We start from the raw sequence: 22350 nt of genomic DNA, 5'->3' as shown, positions 1-22350 counted from the left end.
ATCTGTAGTTTTATTATGATATCTCTATCAGGTGCTATCAGTATTATGCCTGCTCTCCTGCTCTATTTTGCGGCACTAAAATTTATTGAATGCCTTCTATATGTCAGGCATTGTTCTAAGAATTGTGTTTGTAATAACCTGTTTAAGCTTCACAGCATCTTTTCTCACCTGATTTTCACTGCTTTTAATTCAAATTCATTTAGCAATAATACCAAATCACTGATAATTTTGTTTATATTTGCTTAGTATCTTGGTTGACTATCCATTTATTTCCAACCCTCTTAGTAATTTTGTTCTAGATGTGTTGCTAACATCAAGTGTATAATTGGGTTTTGTATTTCATCTAATCCAAGTCTTACTTAATATGTGAGCTTATGTCACAGACAATTATTGTTTTAATAAGCATAGTTGCTCTTGTTTTAATGTTTTCTGAGTCTTTTTTCCCCCTTAAAGGCTCATTCTTTTTGTTTCCCATCTTCTGCTGTACAGTTATTTCACATATTAAACAAATGTTTTTTAAGTGCCTATTATGTGCGAAACACCATATTTTGTTAAGAATAAAATGGCAAACCAAAAGTTAGCTACATATGTATAATGACAAACTGTGGTTCTGTTCTTCCCCACTTCACTCCAATACCATGAGCATTTCTAATAAGAGGGGATAGACAAGGCTTTCAAGGAAGATTGCTCATAAGAACTGACACGCTCAGATTTAAATAAGATAAACGAGTTGCCCAAATGGAAGAGTAGGAGAAAGATTATCTCAGGTAGAAAGTACTGAGTGTAAAAAGACAAAGAACTTGGTGCACTATGGAAAGTGAAAGAGAGTTAGGTTGAAGAATTTTGAGTGAGGGGGAAAAGAGGTAGGCAGGCCAGATCAAGTCTACAAAAAGGCCAAGTTAGAGAACACAGATTTTATTCTAATTGCAACAGATATCCTAAAATACTTTTCAGCATAAAAGTGACTTTTATTATATTTCCATTTTAAAACTGTTGTGTAGAGAATGGACTAACACACGACACACATGGAATCGAAGAGACTGAGTACACTATTAAAGTAGCACATACGAGAGATGGTGGTAGCTTAAGTAGTTGGTAAATAGTGAAGATAGATGGAAATGAATGGATCCAAAGATTTTACTCAAGGTAGTACTATCACTCTTCCTCCTCTCCTTTCAAGATTATTTTTATATATAGTATAATTTGGTTGTTTTTATAATAAAGACATCCCTGTTCCTTTACATAAACTCATCCATTCAGTAAATATTTATTAAACCTATTTTACTGCCAGGTATCATGCTAGGCATGGGAATACAGAAGAGAAAACTCTCTAGCCTCACAAAGCTTGTAAGCTGTGAAATAAAATAAAACTAAGCCTTCCTTATGTATCTAATTATGTCCTACCATAATATTAAAAATGTTTTAATATTATGGTAGGACATAATTAGATACATAATTATGTCCTACCGCAACATTAAAACATTTTTTCGTGTAATACAATCATTCATTGACTCAACAGATACTTACTAAAAACACCATCTATATACCAGGTCCTAATCTATAGGTATACAGAAGTATCTTTTCATGGAACATATATGCATTCTATTAAAGACAGGCAATCAAACATATATATGTATGAAGTATTAGGTAGCAGCAGAAAAAAGCTACAGCAGGATATGAAAAGAGTTACACAGAAGAGCTATTTTTCTACAGGGAGATTAGGGAAGCACCTCTGATGAGGTTATTCTTAAGCACAGTCCTGAATGAAGTGAAGTAGTAAGTCATGCAGGTATCGAGATGTGAAATATTCCAGGAAAGACAAGACCAACTGCAAAGGCCCTGAGGCAGAAGGCTGGCACGTTCAAAGAATACTAAAGTGAGTAAAATGCCTGAATTGTAAGGAGTGTGTAGAATATAATAAAACTAGTTTAAAGAGGTAGCCAAAGACCAGATCATGGAAGGCCTTCCCTTCATACAATAGAAATAACTTGGAACTGTATTATTCTAAGGAGGATGGGAAACTAAGGATGGCAAAGTTCTGAGCAGGAGAATAACATGATCTGACTAAAGTTAAAATAAAAATTACCTGGCTGCCTTACTAGAATGGTTAAAAATCCAGAAAACAGCCAATACCAAATGCTGGTGTAGATGTGGAGCATCTCATTCTTTGTTGGTGAGAATGAAAAATGGTGAATGGATGAATAAACTGCAGTACAGCCAGACAACAGAATATTTTTCAGCACACATACACACAAAAAAGCCATCAAAAGGAATGGAGGAACCTTAATTGCATATTACTAAGTAAAAGAAGCCAATCTGAAAAGGCTACATCTTGTATGATACCAACTATATTACATTCTGGAAAAGGTAAAACTTAGAGACAATGAAAAGATCAGTGGTGCCAAGGGCTGGCGGAAGGGAGAGATAAAGAGGCAGGGCACTGAAGATTTTTAGGGCAGTGAAACTATTTTGTATGATATCATAATTGTGGATACATGTCATTAAATATTTGTCCAAACCCATAGAACGTACATCACCAAGACTGAACCCTAATGTAAACTATGGACTTTGGAGGATAATGATGTTTCAAGATAGGTTCATCAGTTATAATTAATGTACCCCTCTGGTTGGGATGCTGAAAACAGGGGAGGCTATGAAAATGTAGGGACTGAAGTTATATGAGAAATCTCTGTACCTTCCGCTCAGTTTTGCTGTGAACCTAAAACTGCTCTTAAAAAGTCTATTGAAAAAAAAACACTGATGGCTATAAAAGAATAACTATAAATGGTATGACATATCCCTTTGAAAAACAGTCTGGCGGAGACTTTAAGGTAATGTCCCTTCTTATGGTTTCCCACATCAATCACATTCAGAATTGTGGTCCAAAAGACAAAGCTTTGAGACATGAAGATTTATAATTAAATTCTGGCTCTACTACTGAATAGCTTCAGTTCTTATTTAAGTCACTTAACCTTTCTGGACTCTGCTTTCTTGGTAAACTTATTACAATAAAAATAGTCATTCTACAAAAAAATTTGAGAGGGTCAGATGAAAATGAGCTTTGGAAACTTAAAAAAAATTGCCTGGCTGATATTTAGAGACCAGATGGTAAGGGAATGGGTGTAATCAGAGAACCAATAAGAAACTTAAGATAATCAGCAGGCAGGAGATGATGGTGTCTCATATTAGGATGGCAACAACAAAAGGTGGAAAAAGTGATAAAATTCTTAACATATTTTAGAGGTACAGCATATACAGTTTATAGATGAACAGGAAGTGTGTGGGAGAGAGAGAAAGATAAGACAGGTTGTGTCATCAAGAAAGGAGGAGAAATTTGGGGACAGAAATGTAAGTTCCATTTTACACATGTTAAATTTGATACCTAGAAGACAAATACATGGAGTTGCCTAAATAATTGCCTAACAATTTACATGTAAAGACATGAGAGATGTTCATGACTAGCTTATCAAAAAGTCATTGTTTTAGCCACATCTTAAACATGCATATGGTAAATATCGAGATCTTCTAAATTCTTACAGTAGTTAAAATATTATACCAACAGATGGTTAAAACAAATAGATATGGTTTCAGTCCTTACTCATTTTACAGTTTAGTATGAGAAACAGAAAAATACTCAAGCAATTAAAATATATGCACTAAGCATTATTATGGAAGAAATCCAAAATTAAGAAATTTAGGTAGAGATAAAAACTTCTTGCTAGATGTCATTGTTTTCAATAAATGAGGGAGAATATACAGAAAAGTAGTAGAGGTTTGACTCATGAATGAATATAATCAACAGATAAATTATTTTAGCTAGCAATATACTCTAAAGCACAGGTTACTGGCAAATACCACCTTATGAATGAAATTGTGACATTAAATACAACTTCAATTTAAAGTAACATACATGGAACAATGTCAAGTGTTAAAGAGAGATTTCTAAAACATATTACCAGAACTTAAAGTGAAAGGTAAATAGATGCTGAAATAAGCCCCCCTCCGCTAAAAAAAACAAAAACAAGAAAAACTTAAGACAGCTCTCAAGTTGAAGTTCAGAGGATAAATGAAATTGGAAGAGTAAAGAGAACATTCCATACAACAGAAACTACATAAGCAAATATTCAGAACTAGGAATTACTACAAGAGAAAGTCATCCATTCAAGTAATATTTGCTATACACCTATTTTATGACAGGCCTTTGGAATCAAAGGTAAAGAAGACACACATAAAAATTCTGCTGAATGGTATGGAGAGCACACTATCAAAAGCAATTGTAATAAGTGTTAAAACTGGGTTAAATTCAGGCAGTTATGCAAATACACAGGCAGATCCTATGGAAGCAGGGAAGGCTTTCTGAAGGACGGGACATCTAAACAAAGACATTAATAAGAATTAACCAAATCTGAGGTGCGGGACAGGAAGCAGTGGAAACAGAGAATGGGAGGACAGGCAAAACAGCATCCAGAGATTAGAGTGTGCAAAGCCCAAAACAAGAGAACATAACACTGGTAGGTAGATGGTGGACATAGCTGGGGCATAATGTTACTGGGGTGAATGGCAAGAGCTAAGGCTGAAGGAATAAACAGGAACCAGACCACAAAAGGATTTGTAAGCCATGTCAAAGAGTATAGACTTTAGCTAAGGATATCCTCTTGGCCGTACTAAAGGGTTCATATCAAAGAAAAGTTAAGAGTAATGTGGGACTAGATTATCTACAACAAAGGTTACAAGCTCACTTGTTTACAAAGACAAAATAAGTAATAAAAATGAGTAAAGAAGATAAGGTATAAGAAAAACTCAAGAGACAAGGAGTGACGAGAACTGTGGAGAGCAAAAGTCCCCTCTAAATAGGGCAAACCGTTGCAATGAACAATGTGGCTCAGTGCTGCTAGATCTTCCAATTTTTAAAAAGAGGCTGGAAATTTGAAATTTCAAAAGAAATATCCTGATTTTTAGTAATGGCAATTAAATTTCCTTGCAACATGGTGCAGATCAGCATTGAGAGAACCAAACGAAACAAGGCAGAATCAAACCAGTCACCAGTTTCCAGTCTCTACTGCAGAACTACAAAGACTAAGCTGAGGCCTTTGACTTGGACTTAAAGGCAGCCAAGAATTACTGGACATTTAAAGAGGAATGACAGACAAGTAACTACCAATTGAGAACGCAGTGTCTTTCTTGTTCACTGCTGAAAAAGTACCTAATGCTTTGTTGGTTTCAGTAAATATTTAGAGATGAAGTTGAAACTGGAAATTTTGAAAAATGTGTCATGGAAGTAGATAAGACAAACTGGAGGTCAGAATATATGTATATAAAATATATATTACATATGTATGTTACATGTATGTTATATATAATACACATGTAATATATATTTTATATATAGATATGTATTTCATACACATACACAGTGCTTCTTTGCTCCAGTCCTGGCCCACTCTTCTACCAGTTTTTAGTTTTGTTCACAGCAGCTACCATGGGCTGCTCAGTGTTTTTTCTTTGGCTATATAACTCAGAAATTTGACCACAATTAGCAACTATCAGCTTTCACCTGGCTAAGGGCAATGAAATTAAATAGGATAAATGACTACTTCAACTTCGACATTAGGCCAGGACCTCTAATGCTAACTCTATACCCTACTCTAAGGCTAAAACTGCTACCTAAACATCAGGGATAAAGTAACAGTCAAATATTGCACTAACTCTCCTGGGAAACACCTATCAAAAATAATGAGTAGTATGCCTAGATAGTAGGGTTAGGAAATAAATAGAATGAGATTAGGATTCTGCTAGAAGGGAGATGGAGTAACAAAGAGGTAGGTTGAGAAAGACTAGAAACTCAGAACAGGTATGAAAGTGAAACAGTAATTAACAATAAGACAAAAAAAAAGAGGACCCCCAAATCCCCAGAATCTGAGCATTTATATATTGAGAGTTTAAGTAATCTCGAAGAGCAAAGCCTGGCAATGTTTGATATAAATCGTAGAAGATTCTACTCTTATTGAGAAACATGGATAATCAGTATCAGAAGTTATAAATTCATTCACTGAGAATAATTGTCTTAAATATTCCTCATCTAGGGAAGATGAAATCGACAGTCTATCAAAGTGTCCAGTTAGATATTATGATAAAAAGCAGGAGCCAATACTCTGATTAAAAGCTTACAGGAAGGAAACTTAACACTTCACATCTAAAAAAAAGTAGACCTAGGTATAAGGCAACACTGCAGAAAAACCTAAATGCTCTGTCAAATTTAGGAATGAATAGTAGGGCTTCATGTTACCAATGATCAATAGTAAAGCTGAGCACACACGAACAGGTGAAGCAATGAAAGAAAAAGATACTCAAAGCACCTTTTTATCAGAAGTAATAGGAGAATTATATAAAACCAAATGTTTTTTAGATGTTCTAAGTCTGTGCTATACAATGCAGAAGCTGCACGATGATGCTGAGCACTTGCAATGTGCTAGTCCAAAATGGATTTGCTCTAAGTATAAAATAACCCCAGATTTTGAAGACTTAGTATGAAAAAGACTAAAATATCTCACTAAAAATTAAAAGAATAATGTTTTCGATATTTTGAGTTAAATATAGTATTAAAAGTAAATTCACCTGTTACAATTTGCTTTTCTAATTTGACCACAAGAAATTTTTTAATTACATATATGGTTCTCTTTTGTGGCTTGCATTACATTTCTATTGAACAGCACTGTTACAAATTAGTTATGTTTAATGTGAAGCCCTAAATGACTATTTTTTAACATTTTGAATTTAATATTGTTCTTTCTTTAGTATTAAATTCCTCTTGGGTACATGTATTAGATGATTTTACCAAACTGTCCAGAAAAGAGATTTAATCGAATTTCCGGGCAGGGACTTGAGCCAGCAGGATTGTTTCACCAAATAGTAACCAGGCTCTCTTCATATTATCTCTGACAAAAGGGTTACATAGTAAGAAAGAAGCACTATGAACACATGGAACAGGATTTGACCAATAGTTTAATTATAATCCATCCAGCGTAATAATATGCTTTCATAAGATTTTATCAATTACAATCCAACTGTTAAACTTACAAAGTAAGATAAACATCTTTCACTATGATTTATTCAAGTTTAGCCATACTCAGCAATTTTTAGATATTCAAATTCGCCCTTTTGGGAAAGATCTCACCTAACAGTACTCCATTTTGCTACCAAGGGAAATATACCTCTCTCATTAGGGTGAAAGAAAAGAACAGTAACTACTTTTTATGAGATACCATGACAAATTTTAAAAGACACTGGCCTTCTCATATAATAAACATTAATATAATCTAGAAACAGTCCATGGTCTATCTGGAAACTTTAAGAGAATGTGGTTTTAGTAAGTTAAGAATTTCACAAATAAGATGTAGAATATAAAAACTTTATAAAACAGCACTGACTCAAAGACAGAATACATTAACTCAGAAAAACAACTGTACTATACCAATATTAGAAGACTACTAGTTTAAAAAAAAAATGTACTGGATTCACCACAACGAAAATAAAATTAGACTTAGACTAAAACTTCCTACAGATTAAAGTATTTCTCTAGGCAGAGTTCTTTAGTACAAAACTATTCAAGGCTTTATTAGTGTTCCCAAATTACTTTAGACTTTGGTAACCAATGGAAGAAATGGAACCAACAAAAGATATCCCAGATGGCTTATAGAGAACTTTGGGTTCAGGTGCTAGTTAATTTGAGAGTGAAGTGTGAAAGTGCAGTTATTCTTTCAAACATCTAGGAGTTTAGTAATACTAAGCACAAGGCATTATACTTAGTTTAGGTTTTGGAGATAAAATGGTGAACAAGCTACAACCTCTGACCATTATAGGTTTATTCTCCAATAGTTTTGTAAAAGAATAAGCAATAAGTGCTATTTCATTGCCTGTTCCCCATGCTCAAATCAAGATATTTCTCTTTCTCCTATCGTATTTGGAGGGAAAGGGGTAAGGATAGAGAAACAGGGAAGAAATCTGCACTTAATATACTGAATTAAAATTATGTTTCTTATCTCTTTCCTTGTAAAACTCTAAACTCCTTAAAGACAGAAGATTAAACCTATTCGCCTCCCTATACCCAGCACCTGAATCAGTGCCTGGTGCTCATCTGCTATTATCTCAAAACTAGATTAGATTACAGCCATTGTGCTAGGGCAACTGCTACTTTCTTTTTCTACTATAAAATAGTATCACGAATAAATAAAGATTAAAACAATAAAGGTCAATTTCCAGTGTTTCTTTTTGCAAAAATAAGCATACACATACATTAAATGTAGGTGTTTAAAAGCTACAAAGTAATATACATATTCTTTAAGGAATATGCAGTTCCATAAACTAGTTTCCTTTCACTACTATCACTAGATCTCCCTCACCTCCCAACCCCACCCAAGGTAACCACTACCATGAATTTGGTGTAAATGAAATCACATTGTACACATCATTCTGCAACAAACTTCCTTACATCTATGAAATCTCTCCATATTTATATGTATCAAAAAGCAACACAGTGGATTCTGGAGCCAGGCAACTGAGATTCAGATTCTAGCTTTGAATCCCAGCTCTGCTATTTTCTACCTATGAGAGTAGGCAGGTTATTTAACCCTCTATGGTTCATTATTCTCATATGTAAAATGGAGATAATGATAATGATAGTGCTTATTTCTGAGTTTTTAGGAGGACTAAAATAGTTAACATTTATAAAATACTTAAAATAATCTCGGAGTATAGACAGTACAATTTGTTTCTTAAAGTAAAAAAAGAAAAAATCACCAATGATAATCATTGGAACACAGATCTAGGTAATTCTCCATTATAGAACTATTTTATATCTTATTTATCTCTGCTTCCTATTGAGAGACATTTAGACATTTGTACAGGGATATTCTAAACGAATATCCCTGTACAAATCCTGCTGGGCATATGCGTAAATTTCCCTACACTAATACCCTGAATAGTAATTGATGGATACTAGGGTATACACATTTTCAATTGTGCAACACTTACCCAATCCTGAGTTTTGCAATCTAATGAGTGAAAACTGATGGCTTGTAAGTTTTTAACTGCATTTCCTTGCAAATGAGACTAAAGCATCTTCTCAGTTCATTAGCCATTCCAATTTCCAGTTTCCTCTGCTGCAAACTGCTAATATCCACTGTTCATTGTATTTGTATTTGTGTTGTCTTCTTCTTCTTTTGGTATTTATATATTCTGGACACAAATCCACTAGATATACAGACAGTGCATATATCTCCCAGTTGTGCCACTTTTAGTTTGGTTTATGTAGTATTTATTACATCTGAGTTTTTCTTTTTGAGTTATTCAAATGGTTCAATCTTCTTGACTTGTTAAAGAAGGCCTTACATATCCTAAAGACATGTATTCTTCTATATTTTCCTTTTTTTAAAAAAGTTTTCCTCTTTCAGTGTTTAATTCAACTGGAATTTATTTCTGCATATGGTGTGAAGTACAGATCTAATCCCCCCACCCCACTCCATATAGAAAACCAATTCAGTAGTACACACTTTCTTTCCCTGCTAACAGAAAATACCATCTCTAGTACTACCAAGTTCTCAAATATGGATCCACTTCTGAACTCTCTATTCTATTATATTTATCTGTCTTCTATATTGACTATAGTCTTTAAATGCCATAAGTTTTTATTTTATTTTTATTGAGGTACAATTTATATAAAGTATGAAAATACTATAGACGGCTCAAGTTTTACATATGTATAATACCCCTTTGTGATCCAATCCAAATCAAGAAATTAACATTTCTCATGCTCCAGAATGTTAATACCTCTTGCCAATTAGTACAATGCTTCCAAGATAACCACTGTTCTGATCTCTATCACCATAGATTAGTTCCACCTGTTTTTGAGCTTCCTATAAATGAAATTATACAATATATAATCTTTTGTCTCACTTCTTTTGGTCAACATTAAGTCTGGCAGATTCACTCCATGTTGTGTGCAGCAATTTTTTTTCATTGCTATGTAATATTCCATTCTAAATACCATAATTTAAAAATCAGTCTTGATATCCATCAACACAAGTCCCTCCTCATTCTTTTTCTTCTTTTAGAACTGTCTCAGTTATTCTTGTGTCTTTCTTTACTTTTATATGTGAAAGTCATTTTCAACATACATTAAAAAATCCTATGGAGATATCTGTCTGAAACTACATATAAATTGCAAAGAAGTAATTTTTAAATCCAGAAACACTGAATTTTCTTATTAATAGTCAGTTGATTTTTTAAAAAACTTCACAGGGATATGTTCATCTCATTTTTCTTCCTTTCCAATACTTTTGGATTTTATTTCTTTTTTTCTTATCCTACTTGTACAGATATATTTTTCTGTTCTTAATTTTAATGGGAATGTTTCTCAGGTTTCACTGCTAAGCGTGATGCTTCTTGTTTGAAAGACAGCGTTTACTGGAAGAAACAAGTTCAATTTTCTTAATGGTTTGAGGGTTACTTTTCAAAAAAGACATCAGTGGGTATTGAGTTTTACTACATACTTTCACTGAATCTTTCAAGATTTTTTATTCCTTAAATCTTATTACATTATCAAATTACATTGACATGATTTTCAAATACTGAACTATCCTTACATTCTCATCGTAATTATAATCTTTATGACTCTATTCATAAATGAGATTGAATGCAATATATTTTCCCTTGTATATTCGTGCCAATTGAGGTTTTGAGGCTAAACTTGCCCAGGAAACGAGCAAAGTAGCTTTCCCTTTTTTTTCTATTATCTGGCTCAGTTTGTATAAAATTGGGATTATCTGTTCCCCAAAAGTATATCTGAAATTATGGTTATAAATATCACAATTAATACTATTCCTTCTTAAACCACTTCACACCATTGAGGATGGCTATCTACAGTCGATAATGAAAGTGTTGGTGAGAATGTGGAAAAACTGGAGCACTCACACATTGATGCTGGTAAAATAAAATGGTGCAGCCACTTTAGAAAACAGGCTGGCAGTTCCTCAAAAGCTTAAATATAAAGTTACCATGTGACCTGGAAATTCCACTCCTACGTATATACCCAAGAGAAATGAAAACATACATCCTCACAAAAACTTGTACATACACGTTGATAGGACTATTCATAATAGGCAAAACATGGAAAATAATCCAAATATCCATCAGCTACTGAATGGATAAACAAAATATGGTATTATCCATACAATGAAATATTATTTGGCCATAAAAAAGAATGAAGTGTACAACTCAATAATAACAAAAAACAAACGATCCAATCAAAAATGGGCAGAGGACCTGAATAGACACTTCTCCCTAGAGGACATACAAATGGCCAAAAACATTTGAAAAGATGCTCAACATCACTAGCTATTAGAGAAATACAAATCAAAACCACAATGAGATACCATCTCACACTTGTTAGAATAGCTCTAATCAACAGAACAAGTAGTAACAAATGTTGGAGAGGATGCGGAGAAAAAGAACCCTCATACACTGCTGGTGGGACTGCAAATTGGTACAGCTACTATGGAAAATAGTTATAGAGGTTCCTCAAAAAACTAAGAATTGATCTACCATATGATCTAGCAATCCCTCTACTGGGTATTTACCCCAAAGACTTGAAAACCCATATCCAAAAAGATATTTGCACACCGATGTTCACAGGAGCACTATTCACAGTGGCCAGGACATGGAAGCAACCAAAGTGTCCTACAACAGATGACTGGCTAAAGAAGCTGTGGTACATATATACAATGAACTATTACTCAGCCATAAGAAGAGATGAAATACTGCCATTTGCGACAACATGGATAGACCTCGAGATAATTATGCTAAGCAAAATAAGCCAGACTGAAAAAGGTTGACAATCACATGATATCACTTACATGTGGGATATAAACCTAAAAGCCACAAATGAACAGGACAGAGACTCAGGGACATGGACAATGGACTAGTGGTTACCAGAGGGTAGTGGGTAGGAAAGGAGGAAAGAGGTAGACAGGGTAAAAGGGGTCAAATATAGGGGGATTGGGGGAGGGTGAAGTGGGTAAAGGGGATCAAATATATGGTAGCTGAAGGAAACTGGACTCTGGGTGGTAACCACACAATAGAATATATAGATATCAAATATTAATGTACACCCAAAAATTACATAATTGTATTAACCAAAGTTACCCTAATAAACTTAAAAAAAAAAAAAAAGAATACAGATACATATAAAACATGATTGGACCTTAAAAAATATTATGCTAAGTGAAAGAAGTAAATCACAAAAGGCCGCATAATGAATGATTCCATTTATATGAAATGTCTAGAATAGGCAAATAAATAGAAACAGAGAGTGGACTAGTGGTTCCCTAAGGCTGGAAAGTTTGGGGAGAATTGGGATTGAGTGCTAATCGGTGCAGACTTTCTTTCTGGGTTGATGAAATATTCTAAAATCGACTGTGGTAATGGTTGCGTAACTCTGTAAAAATACCAGAAATTACTAAATTCTACATTTTAAAAGGGTAAATGGCATGGTTTGTGACTTATAGCTTAAGAAAATTGCTATAATTAAAATTTTATAATTAAAAATTTCTTCTTGGAGAAATTTATTACAGCTTTAATTTCTTAAATGGTTTTTAGTTTCTTCGGATTTTCTTTTTCTTGCACAGTCTATTTTGGAATGATTTTCTTCCAGGAAAACTGACCATTTCACCTGGTTTTAAAAGTTTAAAAAGATATAAATTAACAGTGATTTCCTGTGATATTTTAAAATTACAAGTGTACTTGTAATTATATTCCATTTTTAAGTTTTGTTTGTCATCTGTTTCTTGATGAGTATTTTCAGAACTTACCCGACTGAAAAGAACCAGCTGTGATTTGAATATCACTATTGTTTTTATTGTTGATTATTTTCTATCTCACCAAATTCTCTTTATTTTTATCTCCTTTCTTTAGTTTTACTTTCTTTTTTTTTATTTTTTTTGAGTTAAATATGCGGTTCATTTGTTTTCTTTCAACCTAATATGTGCAATTATGGTTGTAAATTTATTCTTAAGCACCAATTCTCTTGTATACCTCGAGTTTTGGTACAACGTTTTATTGTTATTCAGCTTTAATTATTTCATAATTTCCACTATTTTTTTAATTATTGAAAATTCTTAGTCATTTTTTTCTTCGATATTGTTTTTCTACCATTCTCTGTGTCCTCTCTTCTGGAACTCTTAATGAGACATTCGTTTGGAGCTTTTTAATCTACCTTCTAGGTGTCTTAGCTTTTGTTTCATATTTTTCATCTCTTTATCTCCCTGTGCTGTGTCCTGAATTATCAGTTTTATCTTAAATTAATAAATTCTCTCTTCAGCTAAGTCTAATCTTCTATTATGGCCATTGAGTTATAACTTGATATAATTTCATTTTCAGGATTTCAATTGGTTACGTTACATATCTATATATATATACCTGTTTCTTGATTGTTCTTGTTCACTTATAATACAATATGCTTTGAATAAAAAAAAGGGAATAGACATATTTTAAACTAATACACTTTTAGGTGAAATGTTCTTTGAAAAGTTCACCATTATAAAATTCTTCTTTAATGTCAAAAGAAGGAAAAAAGAAAAAACTCTTCTTAAAAATTCTCTTTACTGCTATTCTATCTACCAAATGTTGTCCCTCTGTGCCGACCTGTATCAAGACATGGAAAGAACAAGTTCTATTATTCCCATTTTAGAATTAGAGAAAGTGAAGCACAGTAAAATTCTTTTTAAAATACTTTCTCCCCAACCTTGTTTTTGAAAAATATCAAAGTCACAGAAAAGTTGAAAGTCAATGTACACCTATACATCCTTCGCCTAGGTTCAAATTATCATTTGCCACATTTGCTTTATCTTTCTTTTTATCTCTCTACATATTCATACACACATCACATCCAAATACCCATATTTTCTTTTCTGAGCCCATTCCTGAATCCATTACGATACATCCCTTCTAAATATTTCAGCACAGATCTCTAAAGAATAAGGGCATTCTCAATATAACCATCATATTATTATCACATCAAAGAAACCATGAGATTGAACAGTCTCTTACATGGACATGTGAAAACAGACTGAAAACAAGTACTTAAGTCAACTGACTATATGTTCTTTATCTTGGCTTGTCTAATTGGATCTGAATTGGTTCTCTGGTGATTATTTATAAATGACACTAGATCTGTCAAAGGGATTTCTTTCTTCGATGACCTTGAAAATAGATTTCATTTACTGCTTCATCAGAAAGGTATACTTAAATGCAAGCATTTCTAAAAATCAAGCAATGATCTTCTAAGAGTGTCAAACCTCAAAAAATTAAGTACACTGAATTTCCAGTTTGTTTTCTAACACTATGCAGTCTTAAAGTAAAGCCGATCTAATTAACACTATTAAAACCACACACTCCATAGTAATGTGCCATAGAAGTTTATACTGTACTAAACAATTATAATTTCACTAGTCTTAAAGAAAAAAATTATTCTCAAGAAAAACATACAGTACAAACAGGATTAATAAGCCAAAAAAACCTGTTTTATAAATGTAAAAAATGATAAGTATATTTGTGTATCTATATGAAAAACAAATTTTTTCAGGGAACACAATTTAATTTCAGTCTCTGATGTCAGGAATAAGATGAAGAACAATAAAATCCTATCCCTACTCTCAAAGACCAAACAAATCAGCTTAACATAACAGTTTTATGTCAAAAGAAATAGCAATAAAACCTGAAGTTTATATTTAGAGGCTAAACTGTGTCATACTGATAAGAATTACATTTAATCACAGAAATGTTTAAGATAAATCTACAATCAAATAATAGCTAACAAAAGTGTCTAGTATGTGCCTCCAGGCACTAAGTACATTCCATGAATTAATTAATTGAATCCTCAAAGCAACATGTTTCCACTGATTGAAATAGAGATTGTTAACAACGAGATACTAGCATAAAAGGATTTATGTAAGGAGTAGAACTTAACTTCAACCTTAAAGCATAGAAAAGTAGAATTGAGGCTACAGCCATGCCACCCTGAACAAGCCTGATCTCATCTGATCTCGAAAGCTAAGCAGGGTCAGGCCTGGGTAGTACTTGGATTTTATACCACCTAGGAATACCTGGGGCTGTAGGCTTTAAAAATAAAAACTAATAATTAAAAAGTAGAATGGAAAGAAGGTCATTTCAAGAAAATGGAAAAGCACAAACCAAAATATAAATATGACAAGTGTTTAGGTAAGACCAAAATAAAAGTTCCAAAATAAAGAAATTAGGGCTAGAAAATTGGATGAGATTGGATTATGAGGCCTTAAGTATCCAGCAAACGGATGAAAACTTTATAGAACAGTAGAGCAGGGCACCACTACAGGCCCTTTATGGCCTAAAAGTGCACTGTTAGAAATAACTTGGTAACAAGGCAGAATGAGAGAGAGAGAAATCAGAAGCAAGGAACTCTATCCAATTCTAACATTTACATGCCAGCTCAATAAATTATCTGGTACCTGAGGAACCAGAGAGCACACACTGAATCAACTGTGCCACCCTTCATACCAATAAGCCTATCCAGTATAAACAAAGAAGTGGTAAATATAATTGCAACACGCTCTGCATTATTTTCCAAATATACCTTCAATGAAGTTAAAAGGTACACTGAAAACTATGTCAGTAAGAAGTGCTAGTCAATTAATATAAAATTAACATAATATTCTTGCTGTTCAATACTATGCCAAAAGAATTTGGCCAAAATTGGCATAAACGTAAATTTTATAGTGCAAGTATTTACTTCAATAAAAGCAACATCACAAATAAAGGGACTTAAAAATAATTCAACACAGAGCTTCCTTAAATTGCTTTGGGACATTTACACTATTTACCATAAGGAAATAAACATAATTTTTATAAACAGCTATTATGTAAATGATACACTGAAACTAATGTCACATTTACTCATACACTGATTAAGAACTAGGTATTTATAATCCATACAATAAATTCCATAACCCTTGTCAAACAAACTAAAAGAAGCTGTTGCAAACAACTTCCTTTCTTGTAATTAAATGAACTCGTTCTAAAGAAATGTGAAAAACAAATCTCAAATTTGCGAAAACTAGATTACTTACCAGTAACTTGAGTTATCCTATTGGGTCTTTTCCCTCACAGATCCACCTCTCTTGCCCTTCTGTCCAGCATGAGACTCTTCCTGATGGGCATCCACTGGAACTGAGGGGGCATGCAGTACAGACGTATATGTAAGAAAGCTGAGGGGAGGGGATTTAGGAGATGCTAGAGACATGCTTCAGTGCACTTGCTTACCTTCCTGAAATTGGAAATTTCAACGGTTCCTTGGTCCTCGAGGCATTCACAATAACTTCAAAGAATGTGGATCTGTGGAGATTACCCAATAGGAGAACTCCAGTTACTGGTAAGTGATCCAGCTTTTTCTTCTCTATCAGAATAAGAAGATTATTTAATTTTATTTGAGATTATAATACATGTAGAACTATAGGGAAAGGGTTGTAAATTCACCAGATAACTACATATGTGTACACCAAAGTAAATACAGAAACAATGTGCTAACCACAATGTCAACAAAAACTTGTGGTATTATCAGAAACACAAGCAAAAGAAAATTATTTGAAAGATTTCATTTTTAACTTTCCACTACAATGGCAGCTAACTTGAACATACAAAAATATCAGCGATCAGACTATTACATTTCACTAAAACACCATCATTTTCAATATTAGTACAAGGACAATAGTTGATCAAAATATGTCGTTTCTTAACTTGCCATTGTCATTAACATTCACTCAATTTTGGTGTAAAAGCCACAACAGTGGATTAACAATTAACACTACAGCGGATTATAAGACTTCAGAAAAAAAGTGTCAACACAATTTGCATTTAGCACTCAGTCTTTAAAATAACCATTTACCACCTATAACCAACCAACCACACACATATAAAAGTATGCCAGGCCATGAGTAAGTAAAAATGCTGATTTTAATTTACATACTCTAACTAGTATAGTAATATTTTTGATTAACTATTATACTTTTTAAATAATTGCCTAAAAATGGACCTGTCATTTAAAAACAGGGGGGGTTTCTAACATAAGAAAAAAGTCTCAACAGAACTTTACCTTCAAGCTCACATGAAAATATCCTATTACTAATTACTAATACATAGTAATTAGATAAATGTTCATTTTAATGTGCTACGGCAGTGATGACTTCAAATACTAGCTCCTGTTAAAGATAAAAATATGTTTCAGTCATACTCCTCCTTTTTACCATAATAGTACTAAATAATCATCCTCTACTTTAAAAAATACTATAGTTTCATGATTCTTCACTCTATGGAAACAAAAATAATGTATACCTTTTCCTTTAAGAGTAAATAGGATAAAATATGTATAAAATAATTATTCAATAAAAACAAATTTAAAGGTATTTCTAACAAAAATCTTACATTTCGATCTTGTTTTTTAAAAAAAATAACAGTAATTAATGCATTCATTTTTAAATGACTCATTCATTCAAACAGGGGCACGATACAGACCTCCATTTCTATCTGTAATACAGAGATAAATACCAAAAGGTCCTCTAGTTAATTTTTCTAGTTAACTAAATTCCTAGTTAACTTCTATTCTCTGAAGAGTGAGTGAGCAAATACATAGCACAAAAGTCCTACATGTTTGAATTGATAAAATAGACACAGGAACAATAATGCAATTATTTTATCCTTATGGTATAAGCTAGTATAAAAGATGTCATTAAGAATTAAGTAATAATTACCAAATAATATTTATAGCTAATGCAGTCTCCGTTTAAACTCATCTTACAATTTTAAAAGAGAATCACATGCATTTAAAAAAAATTTAAAATTTAAATGAATTAAAATACCTTAAAAATATTTTAAGGTAACCAAAAGGGTCACTTAGAGACCAGCATTGAAAGTCATGTTTGTTGTTATCATGCCATAAGCTCAACTAATATAAATTTTATTAGAATACCTCAGAAAATAAATTCCAAAAATTAGCAAAAGTATCCTGTGTAAACTCTAGTAATTATAACACTCATCCACAAAAAGGTACCCATACTCCTTAGTAATCAAGAACCAAATCAAGCATTTTACTAATTAAAGTCTATTCCATCAAATCAATCTGAATTTATGAAAAAACTGCTCAGAAAACAATTTGGTAGCTAACTCTCACTTCCACTACTACCTACTGGTTTGGACATTATATTTTGGCAAGAAGTAACTTAAATTACAACTGGTTGTGATTATTCCAGGTACGCTATTTTCTAATTTTCATTAAGATTTAAAAATCTAATGTAAGGAATTATGGTTATGGAGAGTTGTTCAGGGTAAATCTTGGGGTTGGAATCCTGTAACAGTATAATAAAATTTAATATTATACACATATTCACACATATTTAAGACTCTCACTTTATCTTTTTTTTTCCTAGACCCTCCCTCTCATTATCATATAAAGGGAAAAAGGTTCTATACTGACTAGCAGTTATAAACAAAAATTAGAAGATTGGTACTTTATCTTTTTTTTAATACATTTGATAAAAATTTGAGGTCTATTGTGCCTTATCTCCCTTTTCAGTCCCATGAGATACTACCATCACGGTCCCCAAATTATAAATACCATCCCATTTCCTAATCAAAATTTTCCTTCCCCTCAATTTTATATACTACTTTCCCTACATCAACCCATAAAGAAACAAACAAAAACAGTACTATTTTCCTGTTAATGCAAAATCAACCTAAATAAAGATGGCAAAAACTATATTCATCTGTAAAATAAGGATAATGACAGAACCTACTTCACAGGACACTTGTAAGGATTAACTAAGTTAATGTAAGTAAATTGTCTAGAAATAATGCCTGAATCTAACCATATATCACTATTAACATAACCACTCAGAAATGGAATTATTTTCAAATGATTTATAACATCTTTAGAGGGTATGGTCTAAGGATTAAAGAACTATAAAAAAATTCTAAACTTCACTCAGCTTTATCGTTTGTACTAATTTTGGTACTATTACCTTGAAACTATATTCTTCATATTGCAAGATAAAGAAAATAACTAATGTTACTGATTAGGAATCATGATTTGCAACATAAAAGAAAAGAGCTATAAAAACAGGTTAGTATCAAAACTGAATTGCAAAGAGCTATAAACTCATTATTTAAAAAAAAAATACAAATAATTTGAAAACAATTAATAAAACATTCCAGCTATTAACAGTCGAACTGTTAATAGCTGGCAGGTAAGCTCTAGTTCCCTAGAACCCTTGCTCTGGAAAGAACAACTCTCCTTTATCTATTGTATATTTTGGGTTTCCCCCATACACCTCACTTTCAAGAAAGAATTCTGCAACAACAAAATGTTTTAAACTTTAAAAAACAGTGTGATGGGCTGCCTCTAAGATGGTCCACAATGATCTCACCTCCTGATATGTATGCCCTTCTGTAATCTCCTCCCTCTGAATATGGGCTGAATTTAGTGACTCATTTCTAAGGAACAGAATTTGGCAAAAATAATAGGATGTCACTCCCTACATTCAGTTATAAAAAGACTGTAGTTTTTGTTTTGGTGGCTTTCACTTTGGGGTAAGCAAACTGCCTTGTTTTCAGCAGTCCCCCTGGAGAGACCCACATAGCCAAGAAATAGATGTCTCTGGCCAACAGCCAGTCCTGAAGCCTGCCGATAGTCATGTGAGTAACTTGGAAGCAATGTTCTAAGGCCTGCTGACAGCCACATGAGTGAGCTTGGATACTCCCTCAGTTGTGCCTGACAGACCCTAGCCAGAACTACCTGCTAAGCTGCTTCTGAATACTTGACAAAAAAAAAAGAGAGAGAGAGAGAGAGAAAATACTTATTGTTTTCAGCCACTAAGTTTTGGGGTCATCTGTTACTCAGCAATAGATAACTAATACAGAAAGCTAATATATAAAGTAATTTGTATTAAGCTAAAAGTGGCAAAGCAAATGTCAATTAGCTGCCGAAAAGGGAACTCACAGGAAAATAGTATCTATGAGTTAATGGGTAGGGGTCCAATTCTGAACTTGGCTCTTGGTTTTTACACCCAAAAATTCAATCTTAAACTAAAGCAGGTAAAACTCAATGACTGAATTTTACTAACCACTCTCACCAAACTTATTGATAAATCAGATGCCACCTTCTAGGACACTTCTTTCCCAATATCAAGGTACTCAGACAGGGCCAAATAATTGCATAATGAACACAGTCTAAGTGTGCAGCAGCCCTGGAAATTGGTTGCTGTATCTACTAGCTTTTTTAAAAATGAATGGTCTTAAGATATAGCTAAATAAAGATATAAAGAAGCCTACATTATTACAGCCCATTCTAGTGATACTCAGAATTAACCATGCAATTTTCCAAGAGTCTTCAAATAGCATTTCTCACTTTCTACCACCTCTTGTACTTTCGTAAACATCAACCAATTGTCCAGTGTCATAATACTACGTGGTTTTTGCTTTATATAATTTTATATTCTAGTCATTCTTCCTAAGGATACCTTAATCATATTAATTGATCTTCCAACATTTGATCATCCTAATGTGACAGATAGCCCGATCCCTTAATTAAGCACCACATTTTATAAATCATATATCTTAAAATCATATATGTATTCTTATTATTTTCTAGTGCAAGGAAACATTTCCCTGATTTTACTCTAAAATGTCAGGAACATTATATGTAGCCCTTTATACACTAACTATAGTTAGTATCCAAGTTATTACACAAAAATGCCAAAATCTGTCAACATAATAAGGAAGTCTAACCTTTAATTACATTCTTTTTCTGATATTTTCTGATTATAATATTAAAATTAATCTCACCAGATTCTAAGTCTTGCACTGGTTTTCAAACCAATTCTTAATAACCATTTCTAAGATATTACATGCATATTTCTCATTACAAACCAATTTTATAAAATAACAAATTTTTCTAATATAATAAATTTTAATAGTCAAGTACAGTGAGTTTTCAAAATACTGCCTATGTTCTAATAACTTTGTTTCCACACTCATAAAATATGAATCACGAATCATATCAAATCCAATGTACTCCACAGATGACTATCACTTTACAGACCAAATAGTTTTATAGAAAATGCTATGATCTGCTTGGTTAGCTGACAAATACAGAGTGCTATGATTCATTCTTCCTAAAAACAAAAGATAAAGGCCTCTTCAAACCATACATTTCCCTCAGAATTAACCATGCAATTACCTAGAGACTTCAAATACATTTACTTATCACTAAGAAATTATTAACACCAAGATGGACCCAATTTTTAATTGGGTAGCTATTATCAGCCTGTAGAAGTACAAGCTTAATGATAGATTTTACTAGATAATTAAAGCTCTCTTACTTGACAAAGTTAGATATTATCCTAATTTTACTCATCTCCTGAACTACTAATATTAATCTTTCTATTTAACCAATAGATATAATTCAAACCTGTTGTAACTATCATGAAAAAACTCAGTAAGAACCATGCAGGATTATTATCTTGTTACAACTTAAAATATAAATTTTAATGCCACAGTTGTTAAAATAAACATTACATAGAACAAAAGGGAAAAATTAAGATTGTCTGATGAAAGTAAAGGCCATGTGACATGGCTGATCACATCCCATCCTTTTGAAAACATTCTCTTCCCTGTTTCTATAACATTACACTTTCCTGGGTTTCTTACTCCATATTTCATTTTTATTTCTCCTCCATTTTTTTCTTTATGGGATGCTCTTCTTCTACAACCACAAAAAAAGTAGTGATTTTTCTCAAGTTTCTATCCTAGGTTCTTTTCTCATGCTATGCAGTCTATTCTCTCTCTGATCTGTTTTACCACTCCCATGTCTTCAACTTGGTCATGTATACTGATGACTACCCAATAAATATTTATAGCCTTGTTCCCATTCTTAAACTTAAGCCTCACATATCCAACTGCCTCATAGATCTCCTCTCTCAGATTTCCCTTAGATAGCTGAAATTAAATCTAAAAGTGAACTATTACCTACCCCCAAATCTGTCCTTCCTATTCCCTATGTCAGTGAGAAGTATCATCATTTACCTAGCTATTTAATTAAGCCAGAGTCTGGGATTCATTTTTGATTCTACCCTCTCTCCAACTCTACTTCCTACCTGTCACAGCCATACTCAACCTTCCATCAAGTCTCATAAATTGCCTTCTAAACATATCTAAAATCCATTCATTTTTCTCTCTCCCACTGATATTATCCTTGTTTGGCCACCACTGTATCTT

General features: G+C 32.9%; 1 protein-coding gene and 1 pseudogene across 9 annotated transcripts in view; one reads left to right on the top strand and one right to left on the bottom strand.

Moving 5' to 3' along the window:
• The window catches only part of YAF2 (YY1 associated factor 2), a 66898-nt gene that overhangs the window by 27294 nt on the left and 17254 nt on the right, over nt 1-22350 (bottom strand). For 4 of the 9 annotated variants that reach the window (XR_002777488.1, XR_002777490.1, XR_002777491.1 and 1 more), the window contains exons 4-6: nt 17177-17282; nt 16348-16480; nt 16155-16254 (exon numbers count right to left, since the gene is read on the bottom strand). The exons of 2 other annotated variants lie outside the window; for them this stretch is intronic. Coding sequence is in view for 2 of the 7 variants with exons in the window: in XM_023524084.1 (XP_023379852.1) it covers nt 16348-16480 (133 nt within the window). In the remaining 5 variants the exon portion in view is untranslated. The remainder of the gene's footprint in view (nt 1-16154; nt 16255-16347; nt 16481-17176; nt 17283-22350) is intronic. 3 more of the 9 variants (XR_002777493.1, XM_023524084.1, XM_011381541.2) reach the window with 3 other exon arrangements.
• On the top strand, nt 15052-15170 carry LOC111732311 (annotated as a pseudogene).

The sequence above is a fragment of the Pteropus vampyrus genome, unplaced genomic scaffold (assembly GCF_000151845.1).
Source record: "Pteropus vampyrus isolate Shadow unplaced genomic scaffold, Pvam_2.0 Scaffold441, whole genome shotgun sequence".
Taxonomy (NCBI): domain Eukaryota; kingdom Metazoa; phylum Chordata; class Mammalia; order Chiroptera; family Pteropodidae; genus Pteropus; species Pteropus vampyrus.
Note: the sequence above shows the minus strand (reverse complement) of the source record. Positions and strands in the feature narration are given on the sequence as shown.